This window comes from Leguminivora glycinivorella, chromosome 9 (genome assembly GCF_023078275.1).
Source record: "Leguminivora glycinivorella isolate SPB_JAAS2020 chromosome 9, LegGlyc_1.1, whole genome shotgun sequence".
Classification (NCBI taxonomy): domain Eukaryota; kingdom Metazoa; phylum Arthropoda; class Insecta; order Lepidoptera; family Tortricidae; genus Leguminivora; species Leguminivora glycinivorella.
This window is the reverse complement of record NC_062979.1, coordinates 13874575-13897537: the sequence shown is the minus strand read 5'-3', so window position 1 is coordinate 13897537 and position 22963 is coordinate 13874575. Positions and strand designations below refer to the sequence as shown.

Here is a 22963-nt window from a genome sequence, read left to right as displayed (position 1 = left end):
ACCTGTCATCGAAATAAAATGAAAAACATCAATGCATTGAATAATAAGTTATATATTAAGTTGAAATATGGAATAATGTGTAAAAAATTGAATTCGGTGGGACAAATTGATTACAGTGCCCATACATAATTTCGGTGATTTTAAAATGTCGGATTTCTTACAAACTATAAGGTTCTAATGGAGGCCTCCACCACCAATATTTTTTTTATATTTAGGCTAGATTTTAGTAAATTGACTGACATATCAATAAAGTAGTACCTAAATAAAAATCAGCACCGAAATCAGGCACCGAACGTCATCCCTGAGAATCGCCCAATTATTATTTTATTTGTCGAGTAAATACTTATTAAAGGTATCACCCTAATAAGTACACTTCTGTTGATATGCGGGGTCGACACATTCTCTGTACTCGTTGCTCATGTAATGTGTCTCAATTTTTCGTCACGATGAGTGCAATAGAGGCTAGATCAGTTTTATAAGACGTTACTGGACTATTGTATTGTATAGTCCTTGTTGTAGGTGTATAGTTATCTGATCGGCTTTGCCCTAAACGCTGGGTGAAGTAATTGGCGATATGGTGTAATTTTAAGAAGGTACAGCCCATACGGCCTGATTTAGACGGCGTGCGAACTCGCATGCGATTTTAGTTACATTGCGGGCCGTTGAGGTACATCCAATTTGCATAGCCATCAAATACCGTAATATACCTATAATAAAACTCGTATGCGAGTTCTCGTACCGTCTAAACGGGCCCTACCTAATGATATTAGAGCTCAAAGCAAAAATCCACTCTTTTGTTACCTCTGAGCTATGGACAATGGACATGTCTCGGGGAAACAATGTTTGTCACTTTGTCTAGAGAAGATAAGTACGAAACTGCAGATTCTGAGTTAATAAAGATCCCTTGTAGTGTGAGGAGGAGCGTTGATGGAAACAACTTGTTGGTTGAATGTATGTTTTATTACTGCTATATGATCCTTAACCTACGGAATATACAGAGAGATTACGTAAAGGTGTGTGTAACGTACAGTGCATACTACACCTCCCCCCTTTAAAAAAGAAAAAAAAAATAGTTTACATGTTTTTTTTTTACTGTAATACATTTTTTGAAAACATATTTGACATACAGAAAATTTTTTTTACATAGTCAATCTGTTTAAGAATATCCTATAATATTTATTTACTTATTTTTTTTAGTTTAGTCTTAGTTTCTTATATAATTATGTAAATATGTTCATGTAAATAAAGAGATTAATTTTTTTTTTACATTAAATTTTTCAATTTATATTTTTCATTTCTAAACAACAATACATTTATCAAAATAGTAAGCCGGAATAAGGAACACCATTTTTTTTAATATTAATTCAGTGTTGTTACATGTAAAACTTGTCATAGAAAGGTATATCCAATAATCACAATGTCTGTGTACAAGTCAATTTTACATAATATCAATTATTATTTTTATTTAGGCATATTTCGTAGTGAATAACAAATTTATGCACGCAATGATGACATAAAATTAAGACAAAAATACAATTGTAATTAAAAAGTACAAGCATTTTTTTTTCATTACACAAAACAATAAGCATTAAAACACAAATAAAACATTAAAACTACTCAAGATACATTGAATTAAATTTAAAAAAGCAATAATAAGTACTTATTACTTTTTTTCATATTCGTAGTGTACTCGTCAATACACTACGGTTTATTTGTCCTTGGGTCACTGTATTTTCATTAGTCATTATCATTAGGTACCTGTCATTTATCATTTGGATTATACATTATTAATTAGGCACTTGCAAGCTTTTTTTTCAATTATTTAAGTAGTAGTACATTTATTTCATTATGACGTCATTCCTTATTATTTATTTATTTATATGTTTCACAAACATCAAGACTCAATATTTATATAAGATCAAGGTAAGACCAAGGGTACGCAACGCTTTTACACACGTGGTCGGCCGACCTTACAATATTTTTTTTTTATTTGCTCAGGGTACAAGGATATTTTTTTTTAAGCGCGCACACATACAATATATTTATTTCTCATCCTTCCATGTGTCCAAGGAGACTTCACGATTGGTACTCGACCGAATCATGATCAGATCTCCAAGGATTCCCTACCTGCCTTGTACCCTGGCGTACCCTTGCTAATCGTTGCCTCTTGGGCCAACGTTGATGAAAACAACTTGTTGGTTGAATGTATGTTTTATTACTGCTATATGATCCTTAACCTACGGAATATTATAGAGAGATTACGTAAAGGTGTGTGTAACGTACAGTGCACACTACAGTAGGTTCACTATTATCTTGCAGAAACTTTTTTCGCATATATTTGATTTGCATTAATAGTTCTTGGCAGAAGTCACGTTTGACAGAAATACCTTACGCAGAATATGCTTTGGCATGCATAAATCATTTCGCAGATTTTTACAATACCGAATCGTACGTTGGCATAATATTGATGAGCATAATAGTCTTCTAGTCGAATAGTACTTTTGCAGATAATATTTGTACATAATATTTAGGCGGCATAAAGTTGCAATTTGCTTTTTGATAGCGAGTCAGATGTGTTGGGGATGCAAGATACCTAACACGTTTAATCGCTTCGCTCGTCGTACCTAACTGGGGCTCTGAGTCAGTATTTCCTTTTCGATAGCGTGTCATAATTCTGCTCTTGTAAATAACTTGTAATAGTACTTATTCTATACGATTATTATGGTACATAAAATTATGCTAAATCAAAGTCGACCAAAGTAATGTTTTGTGAAACAATATTCTGCCAAATGTGTCGTATGCGTGGTAATAATAATGTCAAAATTAAGTGCGAAATCACCATTCGACCAAATGTTTTTCTGCGAAACATGTTATGCGAAGTGTGTTTCTGGTCAAAATTATTCTGCCAGATGAGGGTAACCTTCCCTTGTCACTTGTTCGAATTCATCACTCTTAACTAATAATTAATTAATGCATTATATTTACTTAAATTTGTTACTAAGAAGTAATATTTAAAGTTGTTTGTGTAGTATCAATACCACATTCAGATAACGTTGTTTACTTTAGTTTCAGTGCGTTTTCACATTATCCGATCCGATATCGGATGTAGGACAGATATTCCATACATTTAAGCCGCCATCTTTGATTATTGCCTTTGAAATCCTTCCGACATCCGATATCGGATCGGATAGTGTGAAAACGCACTTAGTCTGCTGCATTTATGTACATAGGAGTCACGATAAGTCAACGAAACGGAAAAAATCTTGTTAGGGTGGCAAAATTATAAACGCACTTTATAATTATTATTATGTCATCGTTGGCTCTTTGTCGCTCACTCCTGGGTGCGTAGCCGAATGGCACAAACGCTCACGAAACGCTCACGAAACGAAACGCTAGTAGATATCTATCCCTATCGCTCTTGCGTATTGGCGCGACAGAGCCGGATTACGTTTCGTTTTCGTTTGGCGTCAGAGAAATGCCATTCGGCTACGGGGCCTGAGCATGACCCTACATCCAATGCCTACGCCACTTGCCCCGATTCTAAGCGAGTCTCATTTTATAACATACGCCGCAGAACATTCTCGAAATTTCCGTAAATTACTGGAAATTTTCATGATCAAGGTTGGATCTGGATTAGGTACTCGTATCTATTGTATTATATTATATTGGATTGTTAGAAGAATGTTATTTTCGCATTGATAAACCATAGCCATATATAATTCATAAATCCCAATGCGTATGTTGGGAGTAGAAATTGAATAACCCAGAAAACTTTGGGTATTATAAAAAATCACCCCAATAATTTCAGACATATAATGTTTATTATTAAGTTTTGTAGAGAGTCCATAATATAGATGGCATTCTAGAACAGCTCAACACTATGCTCAGCAGTGGGCGATAAAGGGCTAATATGTATGTATGATTGTATGTATGTACATTTAACTTTGCAAAACTTCCACTCGACATTATTATTAAGACCGTATCGATTCTAGATCCTTTTGAACTTTGACTTACATGGTTCGTAATATTACTCGATATAACTATCGCAAAAACTTTACGTATCAAATAAACGATTATTACCTCCACTTGGTACAAGAATAGTTCAAGTTATTAAACATTATTGTTACGGGACTGTAATCAATGTTGCTCTGTAGCTAAGTTGGTGGAAAGTTTGGTATTTAACTTACATCGACGAAGCTTATAAGTGTGGCTACCATGAGTTTCTAATAAATTACCTACTCGATAGCGACATCATCATTCATCATTGGAACGTCTACTGCAGACAGTTTATGGTGTAACATTCGAGAGGCACCTATTTTGGTGACTTAACAGACCGATGTGAGACCACCATAGTCAGGCAGGACTGACAAGAGATGTTTTCGGAAATAAATTGGCGCTGAAACACCTTGGTATCGCTTCTGTCTCTTATCAGCAAGTGCAGCAAACCTGTCTCAACACAAATTCTGCGATCCTCCACAACGCATTTGCACCACTCCGTTCGTTGCTCTGCGACCCTCTCCGTGTTGGTGGTCAATATGAAAGCAATCTTTGGGCAGTCTTTAAAACGAAGAACGGCCTTCCTACGCTATGCTTTGCATTCGCGGCTGCTCCAAGAAGAACTCGATAGCGTACGCGTCACGGAAAATGACAGTCATTGTTTCGATTGGTTTCGACTCAGTTAATTAAACTACTGAGTCACTTAGACTTATATTGACCGGGATATAAACCGTGATTACCTTTTAGATTTTTGTCTAGCTCCCGATATTTCAAAGCAGTTGCATGCACCATGATCACGGAATGATGAATAGATGGATGTTTTCCGTGATCATAATGCATGCAACTGCGTTGAAATATCGGGAGCTCGACAAAAATCAAAAAGGTAATCACGGCTAAGTAATATAAGTCTAATGAAAATAACCGTGAATCATTTAAAACTGTCACTAAGTATGCACTTACTCTTTAAACAGCTTTCTAGAATAACTTTCTTGAATAAACACTGTTTAAGGTACAGTGGGGCGCTTTCGACTGGGGTTCAAATGCAACTGATTTATTTTTTCCATGTTTTACAATGTTTGCATTATTAATTATAGTGTCCACTGGTTATATATGGCACGCGTGTCAGTGGATACATGTGGAACTCAAGTTATAATGTAATAATGGAAAAAATTGCCCCGCCGTACCTTACTGGATTCTGAAATATTCTCAAGTAAAAGCGGTATGTTTTTAAGGTGCCAAAGAGATACTTCGTGTACGTCAAAAGCGTTTTTGGGGAATTGACTATAGATTTGTTTTGACACAAATAAAAGTACACTTTCTTCGATCGATTCGATCGTGTTTTTAACCGACTTCAAAAAAGGAGGAGGTTCTCAATTCGACTGAATGTTTTTTTTTTTATTTTTTTTTTGTATGTATGTTACTCGATATCTCCGAGAATCCTGGATTGATTTTCAAAATTTTTTTTTTGATCGAACGGGTATAACCCCGAGATGGTCCCATTGACACCAAGTCAGGGTCTGATGATGGTATCTTGGAGAAATCGAGGGAACTCTTCAAATGTTATAAGCACATGTAAGGTTTTTAGTGTATTTTTCAAAGGTACACCAGTATTTACGCCTGACGGTAGTAATTTTATGTGGCTGAGCTGATGATGGAAGGTCAACTCCTCAATGGTTAGGAGTTAAAGGATAATTCTTTCACTATTGTACATATATTCGGACTGATACATATAATATCACTAGGAACCACTAAAAATCAACAAATAAATTAACTTTTTAACAAAAAATAAAACCGCCTTCAAAAATAAGCGCGTTACAAAACACGGAGAAACTAAAAAGCCAAAAATAACAAACCTTTGAATTCAGATTTCTTATCAGATTGCAATAATCTAAACATCCAAATTATAAACAAATCAATTATTTTTGAAGGCGGGGCCAGCCTGCGTATGGTTGGGAGGGGCAAACAGGTCTGGTACCGACTTCAAAAATAATTGATTTGTTTATAATTTGGATGTTAAGATTATTGCAATCTGATAAGAAATCTGAATTCAAAGGTTTGTTATTTTTGGCTTTTTAGTTTCTCCGTGTTTTGTAACGCGCTTATTTTTGAAGGCGGTTTTATTTTAATTTATCGCCACGTGTTTCGAACTTCTTGTACCGTAATGTAATTACAGTAGGTACATTAGTTTTAATGTCAAAACTTCAAAGGGTCTCATGTACACGTGCGTATAGGGAATTTCTAACTCGTATGGAATTTAATAGTTAGTAAACCATTACTAACTATTAAATTCCATACGTTCGAGTTTAGTATTGCATTCTGAATAATGTGCCGGATTAATATATTTGTTTGGCTTACGTATCATTATCGGAATATGATATAAGGGTCACGATGTCTAGAGGATAGTATTTATCCTGTTTTTGCCTCGTTTATCGGTCAGTAGTATCAGTAAATGCAATAGGTATTATAATACGATTATTATATTATCTAAAGGTACATCATTATATCGTAAGAAAAGTTCCCCCCTGCGTCTGTCTTGTTTATTCGTTCGCGATAAACTCAAAAATTACTGAACGGATTTTAGTGAAATTTGCACTTATAAATAGAGTAGTTATTGAGTGGTTTGTATCTTGACTGGGGTTTGTGTAAACTAGTTGAAATAGCTATGACATATTTGCTAATGAGACATGAGAGTTCATACAAAGGAAAACGCTGACTAATTAATATCGCAATGTATTTATCTTGAAACTGTCTTTCACTGGTCTGCTAGAAAGGCAGCGATGGTACATGTCTACCTTTTAAGAATAACATAGGTAGGTGCTATGATACCTACTAATATATTGATAGGAGGTAGGTAGGGCATAGATAATGATATTCCGCTTCGTGTGGTAGGCACAGCATAGCGGATATCATCTCGCTCGAATCTAGAGCAGAGCCCAACTGGGGAAGTACCTCCGCCTGACAGAAGACCACATCCAAATAGCACTACACCCTACTCATAATGTTGTGTTCCTGCCGGTGAGTAAGGCTGCCAGAGCTCAACGAGGGTGCGGTGTGCTGGTGACGGAAGGACCCACGGAACTAATTTGTTCCGTCTATTATCTTTTGTGTCGTCGGCAACCCAAACCCTCCTTGGAGCTTGTACACTCTTTTTTACTGTGTAATTAACACAGCAAAAAGGAGTGCACAAGTTTCTAATCGGTTGGCAACGCACACGTGACACTCCTTGAGTTGCAGGCGTCCATATGTGACGGTGACCGCCTTCCATAAGGCGGGCCGTATGCTTGTTTGCCACCGACGTAGTATAAAAAAAACTATGCAATCTAGCACATTTAAATGGTCGGCCACGGCTGTGATCGGTATCATTCCACTTCATTTATTGACGGTTCGGTAACTGTCAATATAAGAAGTGGTATCAGTTTGGAAACTTTCATTATATTAAATCTAATATTTGACGTGCACGTGTACCTAAAACGTAATAGGTACTCATATTACCCATATGCTTGAATATTCGTAAAACTGGATTCACGCTCACTGAGCATGTCAATAACGGAGAGAGCTGGGGGCCGATTTTTGGATCTCGAGTTCGCCACGAATCACGAATTCGCCAATCAAAAGTCTGCGGAAAGTGGAGTTTTTGAAAATAGAGCGATATAATTTTGGAATATAGTGCTATCGACCAACGCGTTTTCAATTTTATTAGAAAAATTTCAATGGCTAGCAGTGGAGATTTTATTGAATGAAATACCGAGTAAGTAGTCGAAGTTCAAAAATCGCAGCCCTGTTTTTGGAGTTGCTCCCAGGGATAAATTAAGAAATGAAGAAAATACATATGTAAGTACGCACAAGCCTGTATTCCCAAGGGAAATAGGCAAAGCACATTATTCAAGTCAAGTATCAGTGTCACTTTTAGCAATTAAGGGGCTGAAAGAAAACGAAATCTTGATATTGTAGCTAGACCAACGCCCATACCACAATAAGCGAGACGACTAAAAAGAACTAATTAATCCGTCAGTTAGATTATCAAAGAATTTTAGTTTAGACACGTATTTTTCCTTTTTTCTCGTAAACGAAAAATGACGACGGTACAGTGCGTTGAAGTTTCGCGTGACGTCACGCCTAGGTACAATTTTTACTTAGAAGTGACGTCACAAGCCCCCACTCCGGAACTTTGATGCTCTATATCTTTGTATTTTTTCATTAATTAGAAAAAGCAAAAATTATTTGTTCAGTATTTTTGGACGATCTAACTGACGGACTAAACAGAATACTATTTTTTATGTAGTCGTCATCCCTATTAGATCTATAACCCATAGTCGATTTCGACAGAATTATCATTAGATCTATTAAGATCTTTATTTGACGACCGGTCTGTGTGCGTAGCCGAATGCTCATTATGCACAAACGCTTCACGAAAGCGTGAGCGTTTCTAAAGTGCTTCGCAGGCAAAAACAACATTTTCAAAGTATAAGGTGCATTAGGGTAATTCCGAAAGTCGTCTAATTAGGAAAGTCGCATAAAAATCACCATTATTTCCATCATATCAAGATTCCTCTTTCGGAATTATCCGAGCATTTCTGTCATTCGGAATTTATTTATTTATTTATTTATGTTATGGAGAACCAACAGCTATAAAACTAGCAGTATACAACATGATATGATTCAGAAAGCCAATTACAGGATCTCACAGATAGATACAAAGTAATATTAATTAAACTAATGCTAGCACTTTTATACCAACGCACACACATGCTCACAAAAGTGGAATATAAAGAAAGAAACTCTAATGCACCTTACTAAACTTACTTTAAAAATATTTTTTGCGGTTTTAAAGTCATAATAAAATATAGTGATATTTTTCTTCGGTTAATTGGACAGTGATTAATAATATAAGACAAACTTTAAAAAAGGGTCAAGTAGCCTGTTGCTCCATACATTGGTCCTTGGCATTGGCATTGATAAGAAGGTCGGATAACCTCGTAAGAGTTGTTGGGACGCGGTTGGTAGATAAATATGTGTTTGACTAGTTCCAGTGATAAGTAGTAATATTTACGTATAAACATAACAACTATACGAGTATCGAAAGTTATATTTTGAATGTTATTAAGCCTACGAAAGAAAGCCTTTAAAAGAAAGTTTAACCTGTCATGTTATAAAAAAGTTTTCGCAGCCCCAGTTTACACGACAAGTGGCGGAATTAACGGGTGATAATGATAACAAAAGAAAATAGAATATATTTGACAGGCATTTAAAGAAAACTCTTCAGATTTTATTAAAAAATTGGTATATATGTTGAATATATACAAGAATAAGTAAATGTAATGGACATTGGGTCCGTGGTAAACTGCAAATCGGAGCTTGAACATGAAGTTCGTAAAAGACCGTTTGACGATTTTTTTTGGTCCATCTTTCGCACACATGTCCTTTTTTTATTAATTGGGTAAATTTTCTCAGCTATATAATTGTTTTTAGTTACCTATGCTTTATGTCTTTCTGGTGTAGTAGAAACATCTCTGGTATGACCGCTTATTTCCGATAATATGAGTTTTACTAAAAGGAAAATTTCTTTCACCTTCCAAAATGAACGATTTCCTTGAATCATTTCACGTCATCCAACGACATTGCGACGAAACAGTCGGTTTTTGATCGTGTGTGGATTCCGGTGCCCTCGCTTGCTTTCTGTATTTCAGACCAATCGTGTTTCACGATTTACAAATGTACGAGTAAGTACATTTAAATTTTATAGCGACATATCGCTGGCTTATGGAATCTTTATCATAAAAATTACTGTGAAGTAACTTTAACGCCCTCTTGGTCATAATCTACGCTGGTCGTCTGCTGCCAGATTTTCGAACTAATATCGTCAAGGATGATAGAATTCTATAAATGGTAGAAATTGCCACGTTTTCCTGACTAAAATGGTCCACTGTGAAATTTTTACCGACGCAATTGTTAGAAAGTCTAAAGTGTTCAAAGCTTCTTGCTATCCACGCCATTTTTGCAACGGAAAGACTAAAGAGACAGCAACAACTTCTAGAACAAACTTTTGTTCAATGTTGACTAGTATTTATTCTAGAGCTGCATAAATTTATTCTAATTTTTTTGTTATCACCCGTTACTTAGTATGCAAATAGTTAGTATGCTTAGTATGCGTTGCTTAGTGGCAAATTTGTATGGCAGGGGGTCTCCTTTTCTCTGCAGCTCACGTACAATAGCAATAGCAATTACATATACCTATTATATCTTCTGGGCGAGCTCACTCCGTCGGCTTTGCCTTTGGCTAGTGTTTGGCCAAGAATAAGCTCATTTATTAAAAGAATTATACATCAATCAATTCCTTTATTAGAAAATACAATTCCGCTAATGAGGACGCCCCAGGACAGAATCTAAAAGTCAAAGGTCAAAGGTGATGTTCGAGTATTGGTGCTCCCAAAAAAATACTTTTTTGCAATGAGTTACTTAGTTACCGTTTGATATTTACCAACGAGGATAGTTATATAGGATAACGGCATCATCGCCATCAAAACAGCGTTTTGTTCTGAGAAATACATAAATATATAATAAAAATAATAAGTAATTGTTATTTTTTTAAATGCTTATAACTCTGAAACTAGGCGAAATCCAGAAAAGTTTGTATGACATTTTACTCTTCTAATAATTATGATGTACTAGCTTATGCCCGCAGCTTCGCTCGCGTTAGAAAGAGACAAAAAGTAGCCTATGTCACTCTCCATCCCTTCAACTATCTTCACTTAAAAATCACGACAATTCGTCGCTCCGTTTTGCCGTGAAAGAAGGACAAACAAACAGACACACACATTTTCCCATTTATAATATTAGTGTGGATATGCACTGTTAAAATTATTCGGTTCCCTCATGTTACACCGTGTATAACATGTTGTGCAGGGATAGTGCGATGGTGCGACAGCGCGCTGTCCATCGCACACCATGTTATATAACATTTATAACAGCCCAGTGTTAACACCATAACATAATGCAACTTGATGTTATAGTACCTATGAATTTTCTGACATGCTATTTTGGCTTTTGCCGTAATCTGTTAAACAAAAGCCTTTGTTTCTATTATTCACGGCGGCTAGCTCCCGTTTAAACGGCACGCGCTAAAGTCTCAGTGTAGTTAAAAAGCAACTATCATGGTAGTAATAAGGTTCAAATCCATAAAAATCCCTTTCGGAGATAACACGTTTTGTCATCTTCAAAAAAAGTTACCTGCATACTGTGAACTGTTTCATAAATTTGAACCTTATTGCTATCATGATAGTTGCTTAACTACACGGAGACTTTAGCGCGTGCCGTTTAAACGGAAGCTAGCCGCCGTGAATAATAGAAACAAAGACTTTTGTTTACAGATTACGGTAAAAGCAAAAAAAACCATCTCAGAAAATTCATACTATAATAACGGCAGAAATGAAGTCAGAAATAAATTCGCGCTGCGATTTTGTAGCAGTAAACTAGCTCACTACTAAACTATGAAATACTCGAGAATAAGCGCCCAGTATTATCGAAACTGATAACCCACGTTATATAAAGCCGTGTAATACTTCTGTCCGGACAGTGGCTTGTGATCAGCTGGATCATTTGAAAGTCTTGAAAGTTAATAATTATTTCTCCTTCAATATGGCAGTGTTCGTGTTGTTGATGTTTCTTATGTTTTCTAAAAGTGTTTTATGTCAAGGTAGGAGGGAATTCTATTTAGTTATTTTAGTGTACCTAGCTTATATCTTTGGACTTAGATTTTCTTAAAAGAGTGACGGGAATGTCGGTATTGATTGATCTAATTGTTTAACCCGCCACTTCAAATTTCACATGCCGAATGGCAGAATGGCACTTATATAATGCCGAATGGCAGTATATAAGTGCATGCCCTGTATCTGTATCTTATATGTATGTTCTTGTGAATAAATCATTCATTCATTCATTCATTCATTCATTCCCTAAAATTAGTGGTGGAAGTTTGTATGGAGCATATCGCAATTTTATAATTTAAGAGGATACGGTAGCGAAAATACTAAAATGGAAAGGAGCCCCCGTTTCAACTTGGGAATTTTAGTTAAATATACAAGTGTTATTAACTAGATTTATCGAAAAAAATTGTCCATTAAGAACAACTCAGTAAAAAGATATTTCAAAAAAATCTTTAAAATCGAGGTTTCGCTCTCGACTCTTTCCTCCTTCAAAACTTAATCAATCGGAACGAAATTTGAGAATCTGAATAACAATGAAATAATCTATGTCGGACCGTTTAGCTTTTTTGGTTAATTGTTACCAATCTTGAGTATCACACCTTTTTTTACGCCACAATGAAAAAGGCCGTTTTTGGAAATTTTTGATTGGCTCTAGAATCTTTAAAAAGCAGAATATCAAAAAAATCAAAACGGTCCGACACAGATAAAAATAATAACAATCTGTGTTGAAAAAATCATTGCTCTACGTTCAAAAACCAGGGAGGAAATGGTCGAGAGCGTTTGTATGGAGAATTGACCCCTACCGTATCGTCTTAACGCGAGCGAAGCCGCGGGTAAACGCTAGTGACTATATAAATATGTTCGTGTCAGATTTTCGCAACATTCCTTGGGTTACATAGTCAGTCTAAAATAAGTTGACAACGATCTTGAAGACCTAGCCAGTCCAAATGTTACTTTAAACGTCAAACTTCGATAGAATAATGACATTTGATTAACCCTTGCATACCTAGTTGTTGCCAACATGTGTATCTTGACCGTATCGACTTCAGAAAAAGAGTAGGGTACGTTATCGTGAATAACGCAATCCATACCTATCTACGCTCCATGAAACGATATATATGTCGATTCCAAGCAAAAAATCGCATTTTCGCGCATGCTATACGCGTAATTCGTTTACAGACACAAACAAAATCGTGTCTTTATTGTAAGCAGTGATCAGACTCTTGGCGTCATTTCTAACATCATAAGGTTCACATATTTCATATACGTTAAACAAATGACGTCCAATAGTCCGATTTCTGATTGTTAGCGACAAAGTGGGACCTAGGATGAGACTTCGCAATGTAGTTATTATAACTGAACCGAATACTTAAGAGTCGTTCGAAACACGGCGTAAATGTGTTGCCCAAAATTGCCCTTATACTTAAATATCCATACCGGGTGCCTTAATTTTGAGAGTCACGAGAATGCGAGACTATATTGCAAATTCTAAGTAAAATAATTTTTAAGAAAAAAAAACCACCGCTTTTGGGGATCTGGTGAAAGCTTCTTGCGAATGTTGGATTATGTAGAATGTGTAGGTATTTTTTAAAACCACTTTTAATGTAAATCTTTGATTATTTGATGGAAACACAAATGAATATACGTATACCGTTAAGGTTTGAAGTTTCCTCAATTCCTCATGAAACCGATTATAAGAAATCGAGCTTGACAAAATTTGAAAACTCAATATGTAAGCATAACAAAGAGAACAAATCTCCTAACAAATAAATGTGACTGTTCTGAACTTAAATGCATGATTTTCCTATAAAAATACGAAAGTCACTATAAGTGTGCCGTTCAGATTTGAGGAATTCCGTTCTGATCATCATCAGAAGTTCCACTGCACCAAATTTCACTGTTCTGAACGTAAACGCAAGCTGTTGTTATAAAAATACCAAAGTCATTATAAGTGTGCCGTTCAGATTTAAGGAGTTCCGTTCACTGCACCAAATGTCACTGTTCCGGACGTAAGTGCATGCTGTTCTTATAAAAATACCAACGTCACTATAAGTGTGCCGTTCAGATTTGAGAAGTTCGGTTCTGATCTTCATCAGCAGTTCCACTGCACAAAATGTCACTGTTCTGTGGACGTAAGTGCATGCTGTTCTTATAAAAATACCAAAGTCACTATAAGTGTGCCGTTCAGATTTGAGAAGTTCCGTTCTGACCATCATCAGCAGTTCCACTACACCAAATGTCACTGTTCCGGACGTAAATGCATGCTGTTCCTCCAAAACTGTTCCTCCATATGTATGCCTTTCAGATTTGAGGAGTTCCCTCGATTTCTCCAGGATCCCATCATCAGAACTGGGTTCTGATAAAAATGGGACCAATCTGTGCATGCATGCATATTATTTATATTATTCAATAAAAAAAAAATCGGTTAAGTAACAAACATTAAATAAATGTCATATACAAAGAAAAAGTGACCAAAGCCTCCAGTACCTCAGGGATGGCCAGAGGGCGCCACGAGCCTTCGGAAATGTCATATACTTAGAAATTTCGACCCTTGCTTTCGTGGACCGATAGCCGAGTGGTTCTGGCATTCGCCCGGTAAGCGGAGTACGCTGGTTCGATTCCAGCTCGGAGCACTGGAGGCTTTGGTCACTTTATCTTTGTATATAACATTTATTTAATGTTTAGAACATAATAGTAGTGTTACTACTTAAAATAACAAGTTAAAATATTTTCTATGAAAGTAATTTAATTTGTTCTTAGACGGTTAAGTAACGATGAAGATATCGTAGAACAAACATAAAAAATACAGACGAATTGAGAACCATCTTCCTTGAGATTTAAGGGCGGCGGTTAAAAAATAAAAGTAATAAAATAATAAAATTGGATTATTCCCTCTTATATGACCGATTGAATTCTGAACTATTTTTCACCACACCAACTAGTCAAGGCTCTCTTGATGCTTTGGTAACAAATGACAAAGTTGCATTTTATAAACAAAAATGAAAAGTAGTAAATATGTCATACAAATTTTACCTTGATGCCCAAAGCTGGCTGGCAGAATTGACGTTTGAATAAGGATTTTGAATCATATTTAAATGTTTAAAAAAAGTGAGCTTTGATGTATTAGGTACAGTTAATATTTTCCTCGTATGTTGGTGTGGTGGAAAAAATTGTGTTCACTCGGTGGTAAAATTTGTTTAACACACACGCAATGCTCAAGATTCCACGTTTTACGTTTTATATTGGAATCTTTTGCTTGCTCGGGTATCAATATTGGCACGAGCGGTTAAACAACAACAACTTCCCCCTTGTAAAGCAAGTATTTTTTTTACTGTTTCAGAATCATTAACTATGGCATGCAACACCGATGATATCGCTTGTCTAAGCAAAGCTACCGAATTATTCCTAGAAAAAACGCACAAAGGAATACCCGCTTATAATATTGTGACCATAGATCCCTTAGTTATACCTTCATACGAGTTTGCGTTTGATGACGAAAACTTGAAATATAAGTATACTACTTTGACCGTGACAGGATTACGGCATCAGAAAATATCGGATTTTAAGTAAGTATAAGTATAATTGCATAGCCTCCTAAGGGCCAAGGTCCTACCTATAGTACTTATTCAGTTCGATGAAATTTAAATCATATTCAATTGGAACAGAGTCGCATTTGTTTTGTTTCGTTAAATTTTCAAACAAAACCAAAAATTTCAGTGGCATATTCTGGGTTTTTCATTTGTATGGCTGGGCCTTAGGAGGATAGAGATGTAGTTAGGTAAGTAGACTATAATAGGATGAGAGAAAGAGTAGCAGGAAGTAGGTATCAAAGAGAGGAATAAGTGTGCGTAGCCGAATGCACAAACGTTCACGAAACGCTCACGATAATATTTATTTCGTAGCTATCTATCTCTTTGACGACCAGTCTGGCGCAGTCGGTAGTGACCCTGCCTGCTGCGCCGCGGTCCCGGGTTCGAATCCTGGTAAGGGCATTTATTAGTGTGATGAGCACAGATATTTGTTCCTGAGTCATGGATGTTTTCTATGTATATAAGTATTTATATATTATGTATATCGTTGTCTGAGTACCCACAGCACAAGCCTTCTTGAGCTTACCGTGGGCCTCAGTCAATCTGTGTAAGAATGTCCTATAATATAAAAAAAAAAATTAAAAAAAAAATACTCTTGCGGATTGGCACGACAGAGCTAGACTACCTTTCTGTGGCGTTTCGATGGCGTTTCGCGTCGCAGAAATGCCATTCGGCTGCGGGGCCTGGCGAGCTTAAGAGACCCACTGCCTATCAGGGTAGACTCCATAGCATAGGTATCGTAGTCAGCTTTCTCCATCGCTGTTTTGAGAGCGTTTTGATCGCCACGTAGCTCGTAGCGTCAACGATTATCGCTTCGGCTTTGCCAGCAGTTCGTTGAATGATATCGGCCTGTCAACATTTACTTCCTATTGACGCCTATCATTGTCTGCCGTATGTCTGGCGAACTGATAATCAGTGGGACTTTCAATATGTTCAGCCCATATACATATTAATAATATGTGAATTCCCTGACTGAAATACGCGTACACACTACCTAGTCCAAAAAGGCGCCTACACACTCATAAAGTCTGGGGAAGCCTGACGCATGTCTAAATTCAGGCGCCCTCATAGTGAAAGTATTAAGTGGTATGTGAAAGGGTTACATTTATCCTATTGTGAATTTAAACATTAATAAATATATACATTTACATAATATGTTACTCTTTTAAAGACTTATTTAGTGTCTAACTCCTGTACAAAAGCCTTACGTTGCTTCTTCCACTCCCTGTCATTTGTAAATTTTCTCGGTCTGCCTGAACCTCAGTCTGCAACAACTGCAGTGATCATGGTAGTATTTTTGTCACTTGTCATATCATGCGTCACTTTCGCACTTACTGGTTAGAGAGCGACAAACATGGTAACAAATTAATAATAGACAGCAGCCCATCTTAACCCCGCAGGTTGTCCAGTAGGTGGTGAACAACTGAAGATTTTAATAACCGTTACGTACCAAATTTATTTTTATAATCAATAATTAATTTTAATTTCAGAATGGACACCAAAGCAAAGTCAGTAGTGCTCACGACTCAAGCCGATTTAGATATGGTCGGTAATGTAGATATAACACTCACCAAGTCATCGAGGACCCTATCAGGACATTATAAGTTGCATGCAAGTAAGTGTAAACTTGATTTTAAAACCACACGTAAATTATAAAGCTGTTTGGTTTGAATATTTAGACGGCTAATCTTTACTATGCCACAAAATAATCTGCTCAGGGTGCGTAGCCGAATGGCACAAATGCTCACGAAACGCTCACGAAACGAAACGCTAGTAGATATCTATCTCTATCGCGCTTGCGTATTGGCGCAACAGAGCCAGACTAGGTACTAGTTTTGTTTTCGTTTCGCGTCGGAGAAATGCCAAATGCCGTTTTCTAGTTGCAAGTTTTCCGTTTAAACCTGTGACCGGCCCAAGCACTTGGTTTCATGATTATGGTGCTAACTTCTTGAGTTTTTCTATTTTTTATCTTAACTGATGTTCAATGAAGTTTCCTATCTCCCCGAAAACGATTATTCTGAGAAATGTAATGTGAACTTTCCTTCATGGTGACATTGTTGGAAAGAAGTTAGAAGAATTTAAAAATGTATAATTATGAAATATATTTTTACTACAGTCAAAATTAACGACCGATAATACTCGCCCACCACTTGGGTAAAAACATTTTCCCTAAATGTTAATATCCAGGGATATAACTGAGGATTCTCTTAATCGGTTAAATACTATGTTAAACATTTTGCTTATTGCAGGAATATTAGGCACAGCTACCTACAACTACGAACTTAAGACAGACGAAAAAGGAGTCAATCATTTCCATGTCGGCCCAGAGAAAATCACTTGCAAAGTTGCCGAGAATCCGACAGCTGTATTATCCCCTGAGTTTCAGCAGATTCTGTCTAATGGTAAATGTTCCACTTTTTCACAGTGTTTTTGCTACAGCACATGGCCAAACAGCCTGAGGCTTGCTCTGGCAACTAATTTGGTTTAAGCACTAGTAAGTTTTCACGAAAGCGACTGCAATCTGACCTGTCCCAGAAGGTAAACCAGACCATATTGGAATTGATTCGGTTTCCTCAAGATGTTTTCCTTCGGCAATAGTGACTATCAAATATTAAACTATATTCCGTAAATGTGTTCCAAAAAACTTATTGGTACGAGCTGGGATATGAACCCACGATCTCCGAATAAAAATTTTCGTGCTCTTACCGCTAGTCCGCCTAAAATAGCAATCGAAATAAAAATTACTTACTCAGGGATCTTAAATGTTAATAACAAAGGGGCAAGTAATATTACCTATATTACCAACATATACAACTATATTACAACAAAATGGTGGATTTAAATTTTAACCAATTTTTGAAATTCTGCTGAATTATTAGAGATAACATGATTATTAAATTTACGCTATGGAGCTACGTATTCCAAAACGTTTTCCATTTCCAAAACTTATTGGAGGCAAGAGGCTCTCGTTAGTACAGTCGGACAAAAAAGAGTGAAAATTAAAAACTGGCAACATTGTAGTGTCAACCATTTCAAATTAATATGAGTGACAAAACGGGATGACACTACGATGTTGTCAGTTTTCAATTTCTATTAATTTGGTCAGACTGTAGGTACCTAAATGGGTACAACAAAAATATAATATTACCACTGATAATCGGTCACCCAGTGGTGACCCATTATTTTTTTTAAATAATAATTTGAATTTTTATTATTAGATCCTGAAGCCAAAACATACAACGATGAGAAGCGAATGGAGTTAAGAAAAAGGATGGCTTGCAAAATTGCGGAGAAAGCCTACACTAACGTCGTTCATAACATCAGAGCAGCTGCCAAAGCAGTACCGTCGTCAGCTTTCTTTAACAATATCCAATAAAAATATGTAATGCGTTATATAATATATTTTAACATTCGATAAATATTTATGGTTTTGAATCGAAATAGTCCTGTATTTTTGACTGATAACAACAAAAAGTTTTGTCTGATAAAAAGGCTAAAATCATATTATACCTAATACTCGTATGTTTTCAAAACACGTGCAACAGTGAAGTCGTATCAATTTGTGTTGCGTTTTAGTTGAATAAATTCTGAGTTAAAAGTTGTTTTTTGTTTCTTGACTCCTAAAATCAATTTAGTGTAAGGTGTCATAATAGTATTTTATACAATCGTGATATAATACAAAGCTTTTCAGTCGAGTACCATGTTTAGGCCACGAAGCTTGCTGAGTGGCCTAATAGTAAGGTACGAGAGTGAAAAGCTTAATTATATCACTATTGTATACAATACTTTTTCTACGAGTCATCATCTTCATCATCAATGGACAGAAATATCATCAATCATCAGTTCAATTCAGTTAAAATTAATGTTAATAGCGTCGTTCACCGTTGTATCAACATCGAATTACCTAGCAAGCAATTGTTTGTAATAACCGTCTCTGATTGGCCGATAATGCGACAGATAAAAAAAATGTGTTTCAAATGCCGAAAAATTTGCCAGGTATCGCAAATTAGTACAGAAATTGTATGAAGTTCTATTTTTGAAATTATTACAGTTAACTAAAAGTCAACTATAATGAGATAATTATAGTTGAGTTGGAACTGCCATAGAGTATCCAATACTGAAAAGTTAGCACTTATAGTTTAGTCTGTGGTGTCCTAATTGACAGATTACAGTCGACGAGTAGAAAAAACTTTTTTTCTTTTCGCTAGTTCTATGACTTACATTAGATTATAGTCACTTCACCAGTTAAATTCGAATTCAACTCGCAATTTATAATTCATAGCTCAATACTTTTAACTATCACAAGAGTCCTATTTCCGATACTGGAAAAATTGTTATTCAGCGCATTCACCGAGACCTCACGTAGTTATATAATATACCTACTTCAAGGTTCTTCGTAAAGTACCTTTTGAGTATTCGCTTCTAGAAAACCAGCATAAAGTAATCTTATGTTACTGTTTCATGGTTAGGTGTTATATGTTATTGAGGAGCAGGTATTATGTGTTACTGTAAAACCCCGAAAGTTGACTAAAACCTAGAACTCTTTAAGATTGATTATTGAATAAATATTTTAAGCATGTCTTGAGTCGAAAAACATAATACCTAAGTCATTTCGTCAAATTGAGCAAAAAGTTTAGGCATTCTAAATGCAAGTCTGGAAATAATATAATAAATTCTTTGGACACCTTACCTGACGAAGAGGATTCAGGTTTTTTATTTTATTTGTAAGTTTTTAATGGAAGTGTTTTGTATTGTGTTATTTAGTCTGTTGTTCATTATCATTACATTACAGATATAAATACAAATGTGAGGAGGCTATTTACTCAATAAATCAATCAGTCAAATACTGTTTTATTTGGACCTTCGTTGGGTAGTGTCATCAATTTTCACTAGGCCCCTGAGTTTTGCAATTCCCGAATCTACTTAAAGAGTCAGGTCGGGCAAGATGTTCGTGAAAGTGAATAACGTTATTTCTAGATTACCATTCCGATTTCATTAGTGAAAAAAAATAGCTATAATTAATTTAAATCACACTGAAAAACCAGTTTCTTTAGAGTTCTGCTTGGTTATCAACTAATAGGTAAACAGCACAAAAACATTTTGACACACATGGATTGTCACATAAAATTGATGATTGTAGTCATAGATTAAATAGAAGAAGATCATACCATCCCATACATTAAAATGCGATCGCCTAAGAACGTGCATACACTACACCACACATAGATGGCGCCACAAAAAATGCCTTGTTGCCATCGATTACTAATAGAATTTTGACATTGCAGTGTTGGGTTGCCAGCCTCTCGCCTAAGCCGCAATTTAACCCGAATCCCATAGACGACTTCTACGACACCCACGGGAAGAAAGGGGGTGGTGAAATTCTTAACCCGTCACCAAATTGTTTATGTCGTATATTATGCCTTCGGTTGTGTCTTCGGTTAAGATGCTTCAGAGTGCATTGGTGACATTGGACGGACTGAAAACGCGTTGTCCATAAAATATCTCATCTCATGAAAGGCGATCTGCCACTGTCCCTTAAGCGGAGACTCATGGACATGTGCATACTTCCAATTCTCACCTACAGTGCACAAACTTGATGGCCTTTGACGGCGATTTAGAGGTCCAAACTCGGGGCTTATCAGCGAACTATGGAGCGCAGCATATAGTAGGTGTTAAGTTAACGGATCTTATTCGGAACACCGCGCTGCGTTCACAAACAAAAATAGTCGATGTAGTTCGAAAAGCTGGAGTGGGACTGGACTGGTCATGTCTGCCGAATGTCGAATGAGCTATGGGCCAAGATTATTATACAAAGTGGCAGCCCAGGACAAAACGGGGACCCGGTAGTCCACGTATGCGATGGCGGAACGAGTTAGACTCCATTTTGAAAGAATGGCCGAGGACTGCTCAAAACCGTCAGGAATAGAAAAAGCGGGGAAGGTCTTTGCCCAGCAGTGGGGCATTATAGGCTTTCAATAATAATAATAGTTTGTGACATTCTAATTTCAAAGTTGGATAAGGCAGGGCTCTTGCATTTTAATCATGACCCACATCTCAATCGTGATGATGCAAATTCCTCAATTGAATTTTAGGTATTTTAATAAGAAAACGTTTCATATTGACCTTCCAGCTGGTTATTTGCGTTCTTTTTCTACTTTATATAACTATCAGTCATATTCCCCCAGAATATTAGTCAGTCAGTCACTCAGGACTTTGCCGTTTATATATATAGATTTTGGTATGAAAGGGATGACAAGAGTTATCATTTTTAGATTTCTATAATTTCTTGTGTCTGGAGTTGGACTTTTATACGACAGAAGCCCATGGGAATAACACCACAGGTTGGTTCCAGATTTCACGGTACAGCACTCGTTACAGAAGGAGCAAATATTCCGGATATGTTATATAGAGGTAGTAGATAGTTACACGTGTGTTGCCACAGACTAAAAGTTTAGACGCGCCAGTTTTGTTGAAGCTAAGTAAATCTTGAAGTAAAGCCTGGGTGCGTAGCCGAATGGCACAAACGCTCACGAAACGAAACGCTGGTAGATATCTATCTCTATCGCTCTTGCGTATTGGCGCGACAGAGCCAGACTACCTTTCGCGGCGTTTCGTTTTCGTTTCGCGTCGTAGAAATGCCATTCGGCTACGGCACCTGGCCCCGTAGCCGAATGGCATTTCTCCGACGCCAAACGAAAGCGATACGCCGCTGGCTCTGTCGCGCCAATACGCAAGCGCGATAGAGATAGATATCTACTAACGCTTAGTTTCGTGAGCGTTTCGTGAGCGATTGTGCCATTCGGCTAGCCACCCTGACCAGAAATATATGACTACGCGCCATCTTGCGGAATTTTATTAGAACTATTTTATTCATACTAAACTGAACTGTCACACCATACATCAGAATAACAGATTTCTGGTGAGGCTTTATCTCATACCTTTGATTTTCATTTCCACGGACTGGCGTTTCCGCCCTCTGTTGCTATGTGAGAGCGACAATTATTTCTTCCGATTTTAAACTCATCTAAATTATATGTACGTTCTACCTTTAGTTCTTCTTCTTTTCGTGTCGAGGTTCCTCTCTTTTTAGGGTTCCGTACCAAAAAGGTACAAAAGGAACCCTTATGGCGACGCTCTGTCCGTCTGTCTGTCTGTCTGTCATATTTCTAAATATCTCTAGAACTACTTATGCTATCGACTTGAAATTTGGAATATTTATGAACATCATTAACCTCTACAATCTGAATGTATTATTTTTTTAAATTTATTAATATTCATTATAGAAAATGGCCAAAATGAAAGGGGGGCAAACTATAAATGTCAAGTTACTAGGTCGAGTGGGGTATCGTTAGAAAGAGCTCAAACTGTACGTATCAAAACTATTTTTTGATACGTACAATACAATTTGAAAAAAAAAGTAAAAAAAAAAACTATTTTTTATAATTTTTTTGGTTGTGGAAAAAAATGATTTTTGAAGGAAAATGTAAAAAAAATACCGGGTCCCCTCCCCCTTATCTCCGAAGTTTACCAACATAAATTTTTGAAATTTTCATCAAACGAATATTACAGGAAAAATAAATTCGTAGGTACACATATCTTGAATTTTTTTTTTAATTTATAAAAAAACCTTTCAGATAAATTTTAAATTTATCTTGCGGGTGATTATTGCACCTG

At 36.4% G+C, this 22963-nt stretch overlaps 1 protein-coding gene across 1 annotated transcript; it reads left to right on the top strand.

Moving 5' to 3' along the window:
* The first annotated feature begins 11541 nt into the window (after nt 1-11541).
* Nucleotides 11542-18890, top strand: LOC125229770 (juvenile hormone-binding protein-like). The gene is made up of 5 exons (XM_048134707.1): nt 11542-11689; nt 15040-15265; nt 16780-16904; nt 17539-17691; nt 18508-18890. Exons 1-5 carry the CDS (start codon nt 11632-11634, stop codon nt 18663-18665), a joined length of 720 nt encoding a protein of 239 aa, XP_047990664.1. The 5' UTR covers nt 11542-11631; the 3' UTR covers nt 18666-18890.
* The last annotated feature ends 4073 nt before the right edge of the window (nt 18891-22963 follow it).